The sequence below is a fragment of the Strongylocentrotus purpuratus genome, unplaced genomic scaffold (genome assembly GCF_000002235.5).
Source record: "Strongylocentrotus purpuratus isolate Spur 01 unplaced genomic scaffold, Spur_5.0 spur5_scaffold_10, whole genome shotgun sequence".
Lineage (NCBI taxonomy): Eukaryota > Metazoa > Echinodermata > Echinoidea > Camarodonta > Strongylocentrotidae > Strongylocentrotus > Strongylocentrotus purpuratus.
In genome coordinates this window covers 15,926,463-15,944,497 of record NW_022145595.1, presented here as the reverse complement: position 1 = coordinate 15,944,497, position 18,035 = coordinate 15,926,463, and the positions used below count along the sequence as shown (strand labels likewise).

Below are 18,035 nucleotides of genomic sequence, written 5' to 3'. Positions count from 1 at the left end.
GCAGAAAATTGAAAACAACAACAACTGTGCAGTGTTTCATTTTTTGAATTATTTAATTATTTGATACTTTTTTCATGATGCAGTTCACCGTAATTCTTTTCATCGTGATGGTTGTATTGGTAGCTATTCTAGCACAACTGGAGCTCGAATCAGAACCACTTATAGCTCAAAGATCCGCAACTCTCTCGTCGGACAAACACGAGACTTTTCGGATGGTGACTGACCTCCAAGGTTTTCACAAGGTAATCGGCAGGCCAGAGACCGGGGCGGAGCGGCCGATGTGTGCTGCTATATCTGCATCTTTGCGGAAAATGCAGTAGAATCCTTGGTTATGTCTCTATGAATAAATATGTCTTTTCTTTTCATTTGTTGGTGAACCTGGATTGCATTTACTATTATTAAATACAATTAGGGCCTAAATCAAATGATGATTGACTTTGAGAGTTGAGTTTGATGGAGGAGATCGAGATGAACACAGTTTTGTTTACACTTTACACTTGTTAAAAGAACAGAAATTGCTGATAGCCTGATACAGCTTACCTACAATTACAAGCCAATACATAATAGGGATTATAACTTGTTTTCATGTTGTTTTTTGTTGTTATCAGCGTTTCATGAATATTGACGTTTTCTCCTTTGTTATTTGTACTGTTGTAGTGGATGACGTTTGTCGTGTACGTTGCTGAAGACTTGGATACCTCCCCCCAAGTGAAGATGGGAAAACCTTTCCGAATGTACGCCAGCTCTCCAATCGGAAAAATTGAGATTCCAGCGACGATCACCAAGCATCAGTATCCATCGCGGGTTGAGTTTGAGACCAAGGGCACCATGATGTCTGTCAAATCCAATTTTAACATCGAGGATGGAGAGATGGCAGGTTTCTCCAAACTGACTTGGAAAATCCATGCCAAGAGGAAAAGCTATCTTTACTGGGTATGTATTATGTAAATGAGTGGGATGCAGGGTAACTCTAGGGTTGCTCCACTCCAGCAAAGCATAGAGAGTCAATGGGTTGCTCCATGTGTAGCAAATATGAGTAACGGGACAATGGCCCACAGAAACTACCACCCCCCCCCCTCCCCGAAGACAACCACCCCCCCCCCCCCCCCCCCCCCACTGGAAAATTACTCCAGGGCTGTTCATTAAATTTAAAGGAGAAGTCGAGTCCACCCTGAGAATAAGTTGGTTTAATAAAAGCATTTTTTTTTTTTGGGGGGGGGGGGGGGGGGGGGGTGGGAGGGGGGGGGTGGTAATTGTCTTGCTGGTAATTGGTCGGGGGTGATTGTCCTTGAACTACAAAAGTCTTAAAATAACTGCAAAAAAACTTGAAACTGAATGTTCTTTTTCATCAGGTTTTGGTAGTTCTCTCTCCAATTTCGTCCTACATGGACACTAGCAGTGGGATAGTTCTCACAATTTTGTGATCAACATTTAATTTTATAGCAATTCAAAGCACTTGGGGAGAACGTGTCATACAATGAGATGTACAGGTGCATGTATGTTTTCCTTTAATGTTGGGCTACATTTGTGTAACTATGTGCTGAAGTGAAGAGAAGCCTTTAGACTTTTCAATTCAGAAATCCTAAATGAAAGACATAAAGACCCTGAAAATCTGAAAACTGCGACTCAATTTCAAGTTTTTTCAAATTTATTTTGAAGAAATTAGGTTGATAGAGATTCCGAAGTTTCATGTCATTCATATTCAAGTATGAATAAAACACCCAGGTTTTAAATGGGTACCCGGTAGGATGCGAATGTTCATGTGGTTGGACGAGCAAGTTTGCGCTTGTAAAATGGCGATTGGCTGGAATGCTCCCCAGGAGTGGAAAATGTGCATACATTGTGTGCGGGTAAGCCTGAATCTGATGACCTGGGTAATAATATATCTGTAAAGCGCTTAGGCACATAGTCGGATCGATGTATTGAGCGCTATATAAACACAGAATATTATTATTATTATTATTATTGTTCAGCATTCTTGTATCTTAATATTAAAATCATTTGTGTTCCTCAGGTCACTGTTGTCCAGCCTCTGAAATTCATCCTCTCCCAACAAGTGACTGCATCTCTCTTCAATTTGAAAGTACTTATGCAATAGCTGTGAGAAGTAAAGCTACCCTCTCCACATTGATAGCAATAAGGCTGAGCACTCTGTGTCTTTTTTGGTGAGTTCAAAATAAATGATGGCAGTCTTGTAAGCGGCAGTGCTTGACACTAGTGTACTCGACCCCCGGGACAGATGGGCGCCTAAAGTTTGAAGTCCGAACCCCCTTCCCAAACTTGAAATCTTTACTTAGGGCTCATGCAAGCAGACTCTAACAAGTTCAGTTCTTGCCCACCCCATCCCTTTAAAAATGTGAATAGAGCCCTGTGTTAATTATATTCCAAAACCCAACTATATATGTTTAAAAGCTTGAAGTCTTTTGATTTTGAGTTCAGGATAGTTTCATCTGTAACGTCTCGCCCCTTATGCACAACCATAATGTATGTCACCAAAGTGTAGCCCAACTATTTTACATCTAATTGAACTTGCCAAGTCTTATGTGTAATGACATCTAAGAGAGCTAACTATTGTAATATGTCAGAAGTTATACAGTAGGCTTGCGGATGCCCCATGTGAGAGAGAGAGGGAGGATTGAGGAGTCCTGAAAAGTACTCTCTGTAATCTTTCTTGAGGTTGTGTAGTCCTGAAAAGGACTGTTGGTGTAGTCTGTAAAAAGACTGTTGGTTATCTTTCTTTAATAGCTCATAGTTCTAAGGAGAACTATAGCGACGATTGGAGAGGATGGATGGCGGGAGTGGCTTGACGTTTCGAACAGGTTGACTATCCACCCTCTGTCTCTCTCACATGGTGCATCCGCAAGCCCTAAGTGTACACCATGCAAGCAGCATGTACTTACATGCAGCATGTTAGAAGTTGCATCTTTCCTTTTTCGGATAATATATCTTTACCAAGGGAACATTTGTTGAATTGGTTCAAAGGACAAACATTGACTGAAGTGCATTCGATGCTTTATGCAGCAAGTTTTGTTGTTTTGTTTAGTTGGTTTTACGGCATCATGTGAGAATGGAGCTTAGTAGAACTACAAAAAGTTGAGCCAAAATTCAATCTCTGCTGATTTTCTGAACAAATTATTATTATTATTTTTTTTTTGTATACATGTACGCGTACCAGCATGAACCTCAACATTTTCTTACTACAATACCAATTGCAAAAAGAATAATTTTCTGACCTAGATGGAATTACAGTTAAACTCTGCAAAACTCAAAGTCATGCATGCATTGCCAAATCTTCCTTAAGACAGATCTTTAAAAAACTATACAAAACATGTATTATTTTAATTTTTACACTTCCTAAGTCATACGTCAAGCCATTCTTTGCCGTCTCAACATATTTGACTTATGCAGGGTTGACTGTACCATTGTTGTGCCTTGTTTTGTTTGAAGGCAATTTCCCACCAACTTTGTAAAGCAAAAATCCTACATGATCTTTCAAATGATAGTAAGTGATGGCCAGTTTAGTTATGTAGACTAGATTCATGAATGATGTTTTTTCTTAGAGCATTATGGAGAATACTTGTGAGCATTCTTTTAGATCAGTATTGAGCAATCATGGTTTTCAAATACCCGGTACAATTAACATGCATGGTTGATAAATGCTAACAAATCACTTGACTAGCAAAATACAGTACTTTAATTTCTAATTTAATTTGATGTAATTTACATGTACATATTTGAAAGAAGGAAATTAACTCTATGTACATGTACATGTACATGTAGCCTTAGCAGCGAATTTTGTTTTTTCTTTTCTTGAGAGAACTAAATACCCCTTAAGGAAAAGCTCCTTAAACAGTCATAACAACTTGAAACCTGTACATGTATTTTATATTGAAATGGAAATTTAAATTAAAAAAAAGTATCAAACATATCAATAAGATATATTAATCCAGTGAATTATAATTAGAGTTTGAGTACATATCCACCAATGCAAGTGCAATATGAGTAACTGAGTAACTTGTACCGTTAACGACTGAATTATTCATACCTTTACCAAGTTGTTAAATATAAATATGTGGAATATTGATTTATCCTGATTAATGTTTCTTGAGAATGTGACATATTAAAGCTTTATTTAAAAGTATTCAACAAAGGCCCCTGATTCAAGCAGACCACCTTTCATTCTTGAGTTACTAAAAATACACAACCCCCCCCCCATCAAATTTACAAGGGGTATGAATAATTCAGGCTTGTACTGTATTTGTGCAAAATGATTTGTGTACATACTGACAGAACTGAAATGGTCTCTCTGTTATTGCCAATGTAACAAACAGTAATTTATTTTATTGCCAAAAGCTACTTGGAATAAATACTTTGAACTATTATTTATTTCCAGTGAAGTGAAAATATGCTTTTACCAAAAAGTAAAAGTGCACATTCCTCCTGTTTCAAATTTTGTGTACCGGTATTGCAAGACTATGCTAAACAAATTTATTTGGTATTGACTTCTGTGAAGTTGTTGCATCTACAAATGTTTCACCAAATATTATCAAATCTGATGTTCTGATTCTGATGGCATGGGGGCGTACTTCAAAATTTTGACTCATGAGTTTTGATCATTGAAGAGCTTGTTACTAAGATGATCGTTGTATATTGATGTTTCGTTTTATAGAATAAGAATGAATTTTGATGTTACCGGTAGTTGAAATTCATTCATAAAGAGAACTTGTAGAAATTTAGAAAATGTAGAAATGTAGTACTGTACTGTATATCAACAGTAGTAAGTGTAGTATGTTTGATATTTTGTCAATATTTGCTGAAAAAATATGTTCTTGATAGTAAACATTGTGATCTTATTACTAATTCTGAATTAATTGTTAATGTTAGAAAGCCTGTATTCAGTTAAGTTCTTATTACTTATAGATTCTTTGACATAGGAATGAAATTATTTGCAGTAAATCTAACTTTGTTTTGCAGTATGTGTGACTTAGTATTTAGTAACTAAAACCAACAAATGAATATTGAATCATGCAGTGAGTCCCTTTATTCGATCAAGATTCAAGATTATACTTAATAGAAGAAAAGAAGACTAAATTGTGAAGTGAATAGTTAGTGGGTAATAACTACCAGTACAATAATTCGACAATTGTATATTTATTAAGTACATGAAGTGATAATGTGTATTGTGAACATGTAGTTTGTTTATAATGTGTAACTTGTAGGGCCCAGTCACTGCCAGGTACATGTAGTTTTCTCTTGTAACCTCTCCATTCCATCCAAGTAGACCAACAGCTCTTGAGACCGACGGCCCACAAGACCAATGGCCTGCACTTCGAGACCGACAATTTCGGTCTTGTGAACCCTCAGAAAAGTTTGTCAGAGGATCTGTAAGACCGTCTTTTAAACCCAAAGGCAGCTGTTCGGAAGGCCTGTGAGACCGAACTTGTCGGTCATATGGGCTGTCGGTCTTGGGGACTGTCGGCCTTGTGTATTGTAGCCGTTGGCTTTCTATGCAAGATATAACCTTGAAGGTGATCTGTGTTTTATGTAGAGCATAAAAATGTCTTTGTTTGTTGTTTATGAAGTTAAATACAAGTACATCATGAACTGTTATGTGTATTCTCAACATTTGCAAAGATATGAAATTAGTAAATTACTGTGTACCTAAACTGTGACATAGTCACACAACCATGCTGCAGATTTAGGTTTTCTTATAATAAAGGTATAGACCAGTTTTCAAAATGCCCCCCCCCCTCTCAAAAATTGAAATGAAAGCTCTTATAACCAATCATGTGAAAGAATATGTTTTGACTACCGGTAATATGTGATGATACAAATTTTGCCGGGAAACCGCCTACTAGTTGTTATATATTGGTAATTATTATATCTATCCGGACTGGATAGATATCACGTAGTCCCAAATACATCTTTCTGTGTACAGTGCTTGTAACTTTACCAAGACTGGGCCAAATTTCTTATAATTTTGATGATTCCAGAACCTTGCAGTACACACCAACTTTTATGCTAGATGATCAACCTTTTCTGATCGATTCCACAACGTTTCTTTCACAATGCAATCGCATGACCAGAACTGGTCTATACCTTTAAAAGCCGTTGCTGAAATCGGACCTCTTTTTCCTTATTATACAAGTGCTCCAATATAATTTTTGTGTACTATTTTGTCAACCGTGCAATTTGTTTGGGTATTATCATTCTCATTATTTATTTTTCACTTTCAGTGTGTACAGTACCCGGGTAATTTATGTTTTTCTGTATGTTTTCTGAAATATGTGTATCCTTTTATTAGTATTATTATTAATTGTGAACAAATGTTAAGTATAAAATGTCATTGTACAGTTCATGTACTTTCTTGGACTATGTTGTGTATATTTTTGATGTCCGATTTGAATTTAATAGAACAAATAAGAAATGTGTCCTTTTTTATTATTCACGTATTGTTTGTGACAATTAATTCATAATTATATGATGAACAAAAAGGTGAGACGGGGAGTGAGCTGAAGGAGAAGGGGTTTTGGAGGGGTAGGAGAATGAGAGAGTGAGGGAGTTGAATTGAATTTATGTCCACATCTCCATTTTAAAAACAAGTATTAGGCATGACAAAATATGTGTAAAACCAATAACATGGTACGAGAAAATATATAAAGAAGAAAAGATTAATTTAAAATGTGATTTGCGCTCTCGCAAACAATGCCTCCTGTGCCTCCAAGCGTGAACACATACCACACAAAAATGATACCAAATGATTTGGGATAAAACTCTCTTTCATAAGATGTATACAATTTACTGTCCATAGATGATTTTAAAAATAATAAGCAATTTTCTAGGTGTAAACTTTTTTTTGACTCACACGGTATACTTTAGTTGAGTTTGAATGGTTTTCTACTCTTTATTATTTCACAAGTTTTCACACATACACACACACAACAACAACACAAAGGTAGTTTAAATTTGAGTATAGCATATCCAGATTTATTTACAAGGATATAATTGAGTATTTGTCATTTTTTAAACAAAAATATATCGGAGGTTCAATTGTAAGAATCCAGTTTGAAGGCGACCTCAGAAATGATTTCATCTAGAAAAGTTGTTGCAATGACAAATCACTTTCGATTGTTTGGTCTCTACCATTGATAAGTTCGTATTCATTTTTGGTGAGGGAGAGATCAAGTATGACGTCACTACTGTCGTCATCGAAAAGATCATGGGTGTAGTATGTCAAATCGGTGACTGTCGTAAACGTGTCGTTATCGTCTTCATTGTCGGTTGTAATGCTGGACACGTCTGTGAAACTATCATTGTCCATTTCGTCCATGAATCTGATCAAACTAGAAGTAGTGTCAGATAATGAATCGTTATCATCTTCATGATGAATCTCGATCAAGACTTCGTTATGGAGCTGACAGCAGTCGGATGCGAAACTTGTTCCGTCATCGTTATCATCGTCGACGTCGTTGTTATCGCTGTCGTTTTCCTTTGAAGCGATGATTGGGTAATACGTGATGCTTGGGAAGCCCTCTTCCGAACTCCACAATGAAGTCGAGTCACTGAATGTATCGTTGATATTACATGTAGTAGAGTGGAACTGTGTTTGAACGAAGAAAAAGAATTATATGAGATGAGAGCTGAATATTGTGTAATAGCTTTAAAATTGCATACAGAGAGGCGGACAAACCAATACGGAGAGAGAATATTATATACTTCTACTTCTACTTCTACTTCTACGACGATACGCAACAGGATCCATAAGTCAGGATGTAGTGCTGATGTATATTCGGAGAGAAGATTAAAATGAAAATCTAATTAAAGCAGGAGAACGAAAGGCCCGTGAGAGCAAAAGAATGATTTAATTCCAACTATGATTGTCTTGGTTGAATAGAACTTTTACGAATATTGAAGAATTGGGTTTTAATAGAATTCTTACCATTTTGAGGGCTTCTGTTGTCAAAACATTACTTCGGTTGGCAGTACTGTCATCCTCGGTGGCTGTAATTAGATAAATACCACCCCAAAAATAAAATTGTAATTTTCAAATTTGCTATAGAAAATAATGATAGAACAAAGTTGAACAGTGAATGGTGGTCAAAAGAGTACCACCCTATTTTCGGGTCGTGCTCGACGAAGCTTTGGAGTCTGGTAACTGCAGAAACAGTAAATCTGATTTATATTCAGACACTATTAAAATGTGAATACTGTGTTTATGTGTTAATAAGGTTATATGACCATTGGGGGAGCTTTAGGAAAATATTCCTACCTGACAAGAGACAACACAGTCTCCTCATACTCTTTCCCATTCTCTTTCGAAGTCGGGCGAAAAATCGTCGCTTACGAGAAGATCGGCTAGCCATTTCTCTTTGAGATATAAAGACAGGAGCAGAGCAAACGTCTTTAATGCAAGGGGAATTCATAAAGAATGAATCTCTTGTAGGTAATGTGTTACTAATGTAAACACAAAACTTGCGCATTTCATTGTTACGTATAATTTTTGGAGTATGATTTTAGTAACGCGTTCCTGATTGGTCAAAAGTTTCTACTCGAACGCATTGGTGATGAGTATACATTATTACGTAGGTCAATGCGCGTAAATGTGTGAGAGGGCTTTTCCTATAGGTTGAAGTGAATGCACGCGATGACCTCACAATATGATTGTGTAGGTTTTGTCCCTTATAAACTGCCAAAAGCATGAAAGACAGTGGCGGCAGTGACGGATTATATGCGCTCCCAATACGTTAGGTAAATTGCATCAGAAATCAAATTTTGTGTGGGTTTACAATGAAATCTTTTGCTAAAAGTCAGTCGCTTCACTCTCTCACATTATTCTGTTACACTAGGATCTCGTTATTGCGAAACCCAATATAGTATACATTCGGTGATTCTACATTGATCATTTGTTTTGGTTTTTAATATATATCTCGTTGCTTTGCCCCAAATTCGCCGAAAATTTGATGGCAAAATTTCACTTAAATTGTATCATAATGTGAAAGGGGGCGTTATTTAAGATACACTTCTGGAAATATTTCCCCCAAAAATAATGTGTTTAAAGTCGAATATTGATAAAAGAATACAAAATTTAGGTTCTCGCAGTAAACATGAATTTTGTATTTTAAATGACATCCTATTTTATATTATGAGACAACTTAAATTAATTTTTTGCCATCAAATTTGTGGGGCTCCCAACATTTTAGAGGGGCTTTAACTACGGATTTGAGCGGGCTGCTCAGGCCGGGTTGACAATAGATCGGTTTACTAACATATTAAAATGTATGAATGTTTTTACTGGGGACCTAGTGACATGATATTAATACAATACTAGGAATCCATGTCGGGCAATCATTGGGCAAGCTTTCAGGCTGTCCAGTTTGTTAAAAAAGTATGAATAAAATTGTTATATAATATTAGTCGGCCGGTTTATTAGCTTAATAGCCTATACCGTGTGAGTCAAAAAAAGTTTAGACCTAGAAAATTGCTAATTATTTTTAAAATCATCTATGAAAAGTAAATTATTATACATCTTTTGAAAGAGTGTTTTATCCCAAATCATTTAGTACCATTTTTGTGTGGTATGTGTTCACGCTTGGATGAACAGGTGGCATTGTTTGCGACAGTGCAAAAATCGACTTGCGCCAAAGTGATGCCTACAGTATGTATTATGTTGGGATTAGCGGAGTGAGAGAATGGATTGAATTTATCAAATGAAATGCATTGCATATGTTTTTTGCAAAGGGCAAAGTCACACACACCCACATACACGCGCACAAATGTTCGTTGATATTTAATATTCAATATCTAATATATGAGAGGCATGATTAATTTTGTTAGGGATGTTATTTGGATCTGCAAAGACCGAATTAATACCCAAATCCCATTTGTTTTATTATTCAAACATCACATAGGCAACTTTGGCGCAAGTCGATGTTTGCACTCTAGCAAACATTGTCTCCTGTTCATCCAAGCGTGAACACATAACACAAAAATGGTACCAAATGATTTGGAATAAAACACTCTTTCATGAGACATATAACAATTTAATGTTCATCAATGATTTGTTTAATAATTAGCAATTTTCTAGGTGTAATCTTTTTTAGACTCACACTGTATAGCAATGAAAGAGAAAGAGAGAGAGAGAGAGAGGGAGAGAGAGAGAGAGAGAGAGGAGGGGGGTATAAAGGATGACTGTATGGTAAGAGTTAAAATTAGACTCATTCCATACTTGTATTTGTTACAGTTACTATTTGTGTCTCTAATCTCTTCTCTTTATACATATTCATTTCACATAATTTGCTTATTCACTTACATAATTCATTACTTTGTTTGTTTGTTCTGTTTTTATTGTTTCACATTCCACAAAAGAACAGTTTAAATATTATCAATAGTTAGCAAGATAAAGCATAATGACAATGATGGCAGTAAATAATCCGTAACGTGAAATATGAGGAACCTATTAAAAAGCAATGCTTGTATAACATAATATAAACCAATGATAGTATAAAAAAATGAATACAGGTATGTGGTTACATAATATTCATTATAGTTATAATACATACCAATTTGTCCATTTCACCTGGTATGTTCCTTTGTTTTCTTCTCATTCTTTATTCATGGCTTAGGTATTTCCACTTCTCATTGGTTCTCTTACCTTTTTCCTTTTGAATATTCAGTCTAACTCCTAAATCCTACTTTGCTATTGGTTTATGATGTATTTCATTTGGATACACTTTGCCTAAAAATGTTCAGTATGATGCTTCATGACAGCATATAATAGAACACATGCAGACCTGCACTGGACATGATCTGAGTGAGTTGTACTGATTTTAAAGGGAGTGGGTAGTCAGTTTCCATGTGCAGAAGGCTATAATTCGCTGAGACCAGACTTGGTGGAAATACCATTAATGGAGTACAAATCTGCACACAGCAAACCCGCTGGCCCGTCAAGAATTACCCCCTAGTCTCTCGGAGCATGCTCGGAGATTATTCGGGCGAAGGAAAAGCAAAGCATTACATAAGGTATAATGGTCATAAAACTCAAGGCTAACCCTGGTGATTGACAACACCTGTTATTTGGCCAAACACCCGAACGGTGTCGAATTCCCCATGAGAGCTGGGACGGTATTCTGAACCCTGTGTTATATCTAATATTGTTGTATCTTTGAAGATAAGATAAAGTTGGTATTCTGAACATTGTTGTAACTTTTGTGTTATCTTTTGTTGTATCTTTTCTCTCATCTTATTGGCCGCGCCTGCGCTCATAGTTTGGTGCGCTTGTAATTGTGCGTATTATTAATAAAGTGGCATTTAATCCTCATTTGCATATGCGCACGGGAGATAATATGTCGAGATAATTGGTATTCTGAAAGTTGTTGTATCTTTTATCTTATCTTATCTCGCATGGTATTTACAACAATATTTACAACAGGTAGGGGGTTGTTGTATCTTTCGTGGTGATATAATTGCGGCAATATTTTTTGCCCAGAACCAACTTCGTGCCAATAGACGAGTTAGAAGAAGATTGTGTGTTGACCGGAAACATCACAGATGAGAACTTTCTAAGATATTACATGATAGGATATGACGATTTTAATGCTCTCATCTTAACCAATATAGTGAAAGCGTGATTTGTCTTCATGATCCACATTCACAGCGCATAATGATGACGCGCGTAATAAGTGCTCAAATAACTAATTACGCCCAAGATTAGTATGCGCTAGGCGCATCTTCAGATATGGCATAAAGTATTCCTATTGGTTGACCTACTTATCATGCTTATATAAAATAGATTTTGATTGGTAGGGTCCACAAAAAATGGGCGTGTCATCAATGGTCAAAGATAAGATAGAGGCGGTCCTTCAAGAGATAACACAGGGATAAAATAATGTTCAGAATACCAACTTACAACAATATTAGCGCTGTGTTATCTCTGGAAGATACAACAAAAGATAACACAAAACTTACAACAATGTTCAGAATACCGCCCCTGACTTCTATGTGACTTTAATAGGGCTCTGCTCCTTTTATCTTGGAGACTTAGGAGAGAGGGATTTAAAGGGAGGCTTTATTACTTCAGCCAGAAGGGATTCGACCACACAGCGAGCCAGCGAGGTTACTGTGACAGGTGGCTATCTCCAGGCGCGTACGCCTTTGGAATTTTTTTTGTGTGTAAAACCCCCTAAAAAAAACCTAAACCCCCCCCCCCCCCCCCCCCTTTTTGATTTTTTTTTTTTTTTTTTTTTTTTAATAAATAAAAAAAAAAAAAAAAAAAATTATTCCCATGGCCGACCTAAAAAAGGTGACCTTACCCCCCCCCAACGGAGCAAAATGTCAAATTTCCAAATTTCGAGACAAAAAAAAAAAAAAAAAAAGTGCCCTCTTACCCCCCCCCCCCCCCCCCCCCCCCCCCCCCCTCCCCCCCCCCCCCCCCCCCCCCCCCGCTTATTCAGCGGTCGGCTGAGTCGTTGCGATTTTTTTGGGACCAAAAAAAAAATAAATGTGTCCTCTTACCCCCCCCCCCCCCCCCCCCCCCCCCCCCCCCCCCCCCCCCCCCCGCTTATTCAGCGGCTGGCTGAGTCGTTGCGAAATTTTCGGACCGATTTATAAATGTTAAAACCCCCCCCCCCCCCCCCCCCTTGAAAAAATCCTGCGTACGCGCCTGGCTATCTCATTAACTCAGCTGTCATTTAACATAAGAAAAAGAGGATCATGGGGGACCAACAGGCACCGATTGGGGAAGCTTTCTATATAGAGGGAGCAAGTAGTTACAAGTAGGACAGTGTGCCTTTAAGTGAATTTGGCAGTGGTTTTGGATGATTGGTGTTTTAGAGATAGATTGGTGAGAGGGTATTTTTTTATTAGTTTACAGTATGATTGGGGGAGGAAGAGAGAGAGAGAGAGAGAGAGAGAGAGAGAAAGTAAGTCGGGAAGTAAGTGTGTATATTTGTAGAGTGTACGGGGTATACTGCAGTTTTCCTTGGTAACCTTTTGATTTCGTCATCTGGCAGACGCCATTAGCCTATGCAGAAGTAGCAAAACTTATATCAACAACTTTGTACCGATATTTGTTCACATTTACCCTACCCCTCCTCCAATGCATATGAATCCACACCGCCTCTCTTAAAGTCAAATACCATATCCGTTTAGGATCTCTTGTAATAGACACCAGAAATAATTATTGGGAAGAAAATCGACACGTCGAGTCCAAAGTTCCAATTTTTATGGATCACTAAGTTCTCATTGAAAAATGAAATTCCCCTTGACATGCTCAATATTGACAAAAGAGTTCTCTTTACAATAAAATCAGTTTTACCCTCATGCGAATGAATGCATGGTTAGATTACGTTGATATGCATCATACTAGTTTGCTACGTGGAACTTGGAAGTGGCATATATACATAACCGGAAGCTGAATGTTGTGTTAATTTTTTATTGCATGGATTCACGATCTGATGATTAAACCAGATCTGTTCGGCGTTTCAGGAGACATATTCATTTCTTTCTAGTTTTTAAACACTGAACTTTTTTCGGTACGAACTTTGCTTAATTCGTATTTAATCTGTTCGCCAGGTCAAGATTTTTTTCTTTACCAGCCTTGTTAGTAAGATAGTGGCTTCCGTTCCGGAGTGGCTGATTCTGTGACAAGTTTTAAAATGACTGTTTGGATACTTTGCTGAAGCATGATTGGAAGTCACCCATATAACGTCTATAGATGCCAAACTACGTATTGGAACTTATGCTAACGATAGTGATACGTTCATCTTGTGTGCTTAACATAGCAAGGTACGAGAATACACGATAAAAAAGGAATGCTCTTTCGAGAGATCACTTTATGCAGGACGAGAAGATTTAACGCAGAATAGAAACATTAATTTTGGATTAAAACCTTAAAGGTCTAGACGTGGATCCAACCGACCTGTTTGTATACACAGAAGGTTGCTTGTTCCACTGTTGTTTAACTTCAACTCGATTTCCAACTCAACATGATCTTCAGCATGGTCCCGACCCGTATCATCGATCAGGACCTCGTCCTTCCCACCATCCTCGTCGTCATCGTCCACTTGGTCACCGCGTCGGCGCTCAGCCCGGGGTCGGCGGGCTCGTCGTCCGTGGAGTCGTTGGCGATGGAGGACTTCCAGCATCTGACGGACAAGCTCACGCACAAGCTCATGCAGGACATTGGAAAGCTGAAGGCAGAGGATCCGAACTGGCCGGGGAAGCCCCCTGCGCAGATGTCCGAGGACGATGTGATGGAGGAGCAGATGAAGGCGACGTCGGAATGCGAATTTCACTGCCCGAAGGGTAACGTTAGCAAAGATTTTATTTTCGTTCATTACCTTTTCAGTGTTCCTCTTTTGTATATAGTTTGAACAAAAAGGGGCGTAGCGTAAAAAATAAATTGGAACATTTTGTGTCATGGGGTGATGGGTGGGGGAACCTGTCGTGCTATATGAAAATATTGCGAACGAACACGGCCTCACACGAGGGGGGGGGGGGGTGTGGGTGGGAGCTGTTTAATTGCAATAATTTTGTTAATGTTTTTTGTATTTCCCTTTCCCCGATTCCACTCCCCCTCTTTCTCTCTCTCTCTCTCTCTCTCTTTCTCCGTTTCTCCGTCTGTCCGTCTCTCCCCTCTCTTTCTCTTGACCTATCTGTGTGTAAGTATTTCTCTCTATTTTTGCCATTCGATATATTATTATTATTATTTATTTTAAAATTTTTTTTTATTCATTTATCTATTTATTTATTTATTTATTTATTTATTTATTTTACTTATTTATTTATTTATTTATTTATTTATTTATTATTTTTTTTTTTGGGGGGGGGGGGGGCATGTGCCCCTGTGCCCGCTAATTATGCAAATGCAAACAATCCGCTGTTTGGTTGGACGTCCTTCATCAGTTTTTAATACTACCTGCCTAATGTCAGATGACATATTTTGTATCATTGTTTTTAGCGGGAAAAGACAAATCTTGTATGATAAAGAAGTTTTTTATTCTTTCGTTTTCAGGTCGGGTGCAGGAACAGAACCCAGATTTCAAAATGCCAGCTTTTAAAAACTGCAGGCTATATGACAGCTCGGTATGTACACAGTAGTAGCTATCATTTTCTGTTTGCATTGTAAGATTTTTTTCTCCAAATATTATCGAACTGATCAACACCACCTAGCTTGGTAGATTTAAGTTGTATAACGATCTCTAAATTATAGTAAATAATCGTGTACTAGATTAGTACAGGATTATACTGTATTCATTTAATTCCCTTACAATATTCAGATAAATATATTTTGTTTTATCTTTCCAAAATTTATTCATCTTGAATATGATATATAATATGATGGCTCTTTTCGAAAGGTTGTAGGTTGTAATTTTTTGGTAATTCTGTTATACTATTATAATGTGTACGATTCTTTAAGCATACAATTATGCTTTTTGTTGAACATTATTTGGGGCCTGTGGATACGAAAAAATACATAGATACATACATATGATAAAAATACATTAAAATGTCAGCGAATGCCAGGTGCATCGAGATGCTCTTCGAGACTTTAAATTAAAAGGAGATTTTATAAAGCGGCGGACTTTCTTTAAAGTAAACATTGCTTTCTTTCTTGCTATAGGTGCCCTGTCTGTTCAAGACATTGGAGATTAAGGCTTTCCATCAACTTCTATATCTGGTTCTTTGTAATGTGCCGTTGCTTTTGTCCCAGTTCCAGTTGAACCGTTTACCAGTGGCTTCAGGATGCTGCTCGAAACACCAGATTTGTTACCATACCTGTGCCAAAGCAACTTTGGAAAATGAGTTTATAAAGTGGCGGACTTTCTTTAAAAATTAAAACTTATCCATTTTATATTCCTCATTCAGTGGGACCGTATACCAGGGGCCTCAGGATGCTGCGCGAGACACCAGATTTGTTACCACACCTGTGCACGGGAACGGAAACAGTGTGACATGGAGTTTCATATGTGCATAGAGAACATCTGCGTGGAGCTGGAGGAGAAAGGGATCATCAAAACGGAGAAAGTCGTTAAATGTAAGACCTCTATCATAAACAGTTTACAACTAAATTATTCATACCCATTGTAAACTTTTGTGTTTTTCATAAGTCATGAATGGAAGGTAAACTGGTTGATAAGGGTTTTTGTTGAATACTTTTAGATGTAAGCTTTAATATGCCACATTACAAAATTTGGATAGGATATGAATGATCTAGTTGTTAAATGTATATACAGTTAACACTAAATTATTCATACCCCTTGTAAATTAAAAATTTGTTGTGTTTTTCATAACTCACGAATGAAAGGTTAGCTGGTTGAATGAGGGCCTTTGTTGAATACTTCTGGAAGTAAGATTTAATATACCACAATACCACAAAACGTAACTCCAGACAACTACTCCCAAGGACAACGCGATACTCCATTAATCGATTACCCCAGTTGCCCCCGGAACAACTACATAAAGACCAATGTATTGATACGTGCACTTGTTCGGTATTTTCTATTTATTCTAGTTGTCTGGGAATAGAAGATCCAGGTTGGTCTTCCAGTGGATAGTCCTGGAACCTGATCCTGTAAAATAGAATATCTAATGTTTTATCTTTTCCCTCTTTCTCTGATTCTCTGTCTCTGACTATCTCTTTCTCTCTCTCTCCCACATCACCCCTCTCTGTGACCCCTCACCCCTCACCCCGCAGCATGCCACTCTGCAATGGGGATGCTTGGAATCATGATCATGGAACCCGGATGTAAGATGTTCCCGAAGGCGCAAGACGCCGCCTGCCGATGCGTTAAAAAGAAACCCGACTTGAAAATTGGAGTTGATAGTAAACCAGATGATCTGAACATCTCCGACAATACAATAAGCCTACGAACATGAAGGAAAAGAAAGATGTTTTCGTCAACAATGATGAAGGCAATGAAGCTGTTGGTGATGTCGAAAAGACCTTAGCTCATGACGACGACGACGACGACGAAGGATATGATGATCACGATGAACTTTGATAAGAATTTGTTTATCCAATTTGGTCTCTTTCCTCAACATGAATTATACGATATTTCACCCAGAATATTATATGACATGACATGAGTCTTTAATGTTTTGTCGTTAAAATTCAAGCTATCATAATCATGTTCTTGAGTATTCAGAATTGTGCATAGTACGTGAAATCATGATTGTACACAAGTTGTATTAATGGATCATAGCTATTTGTTCTTTGTACTCACACCCGCTTGATGTTAAAAAACACAGTCTCTTATATAAATTAATAAACTATTACAAAAAAGAAAAAGAGTTTAGATTTTTAAATGCGAAATAATTATGTTACGGAGCAATCAGGGGTGGGAGTAATGTCATCGAATTCATGATGAAATTTTAATTTTGTGTAAACAAATATCTATATATATATATATAAATATATATATATATATATATATATATATATATATATATATATATACTCAAAAAGAAAAAGACCAAAAGAATATTGAATCAATTTGTTAAATCAGGTATAGAAATATTAGGCTAAATAGATAAATATTGAGGGACTTACATTAAACTGTTTTAAGTCGTAAGTATTTTATAATCAAATCCCATCGATAGCAATATCAGTTAAAATTTAGTCTTTAAATTCGTACAATATAGTGATATGTGTCTATTTTCTTTTCACCCTAGAGCTTAGATTTTCATTTTCAATCACTTAATCCTTTAGCTACATCTTCCGTGGTATGTTTTTGAAATTACTCAGAATTTAAAAAAACCTTATAGAACTATTTCGAAATTGATATTATGATGTAAGAAATTGGGAAAGAATTGTTTTTTAAATGAGCATAAAATACTTTACAAAGAAATTTATCAACGACTACTTATTAATCGAGATGACTCTGATTGTATTTGTAGTAAACGAATGTTTATACCTTGGAAGTAACTTGAATATTGGACATAGCAATGACCAGTCCAGTCTATGTTGTTGTGGTGCTAGCCATTTTTTATTCTCAACTGCTTTCTCATTCCATCGTAGCTGGCGCTAGGCCACTACA

At 37.1% G+C, this 18,035-nt stretch overlaps 2 protein-coding genes across 2 annotated transcripts; both read left to right on the top strand.

Moving 5' to 3' along the window:
- The first annotated feature begins 49 nt into the window (after positions 1 to 49).
- On the top strand, positions 50 to 2,181 carry LOC100893658. The gene is made up of 3 exons (XM_030979616.1): positions 50 to 242; positions 658 to 933; positions 2,015 to 2,181. The coding sequence occupies exons 1-3, from the start codon at positions 75 to 77 to the stop codon at positions 2,096 to 2,098; spliced, it is 528 nt and encodes a 175-aa protein (XP_030835476.1). The 5' UTR covers positions 50 to 74; the 3' UTR covers positions 2,099 to 2,181.
- Positions 2,182 to 13,346: 11,165 nt separating this feature from the next.
- LOC100893735 (group XIIB secretory phospholipase A2-like protein) lies at positions 13,347 to 17,381 on the top strand. The gene is made up of 4 exons (XM_003728230.3): positions 13,347 to 14,301; positions 15,011 to 15,081; positions 15,865 to 16,033; positions 16,694 to 17,381. The coding sequence occupies exons 1-4, from the start codon at positions 13,983 to 13,985 to the stop codon at positions 16,873 to 16,875; spliced, it is 741 nt and encodes a 246-aa protein (XP_003728278.2). The 5' UTR covers positions 13,347 to 13,982; the 3' UTR covers positions 16,876 to 17,381.
- Positions 17,382 to 18,035: the final 654 nt, after the last annotated feature.

Bases quoted from the DNA above. Each gene is read 5' to 3' on its own strand.
- LOC100893658 (XM_030979616.1), top strand. From the start codon at position 75: ATGATGCAGTTCACCGTAATTCTTTTCATCGTGATGGTTGTATTGGTA. The intron at 243-657 runs GTAATCGGCAGG...GTACTGTTGTAG, and splicing joins ACCTCCAAGGTTTTCACAAG to TGGATGACGTTTGTCGTGTA. The intron at 934-2,014 runs GTATGTATTATG...TGTGTTCCTCAG, and splicing joins GGAAAAGCTATCTTTACTGG to GTCACTGTTGTCCAGCCTCT.
- LOC100893735 (XM_003728230.3), top strand. From the start codon at position 13,983: ATGATCTTCAGCATGGTCCCGACCCGTATCATCGATCAGGACCTCGTC. The intron at 14,302-15,010 runs GTAACGTTAGCA...TTTCGTTTTCAG, and splicing joins CGAATTTCACTGCCCGAAGG to GTCGGGTGCAGGAACAGAAC. The intron at 16,034-16,693 runs GTAAGACCTCTA...CTCACCCCGCAG, and splicing joins AACGGAGAAAGTCGTTAAAT to CATGCCACTCTGCAATGGGG.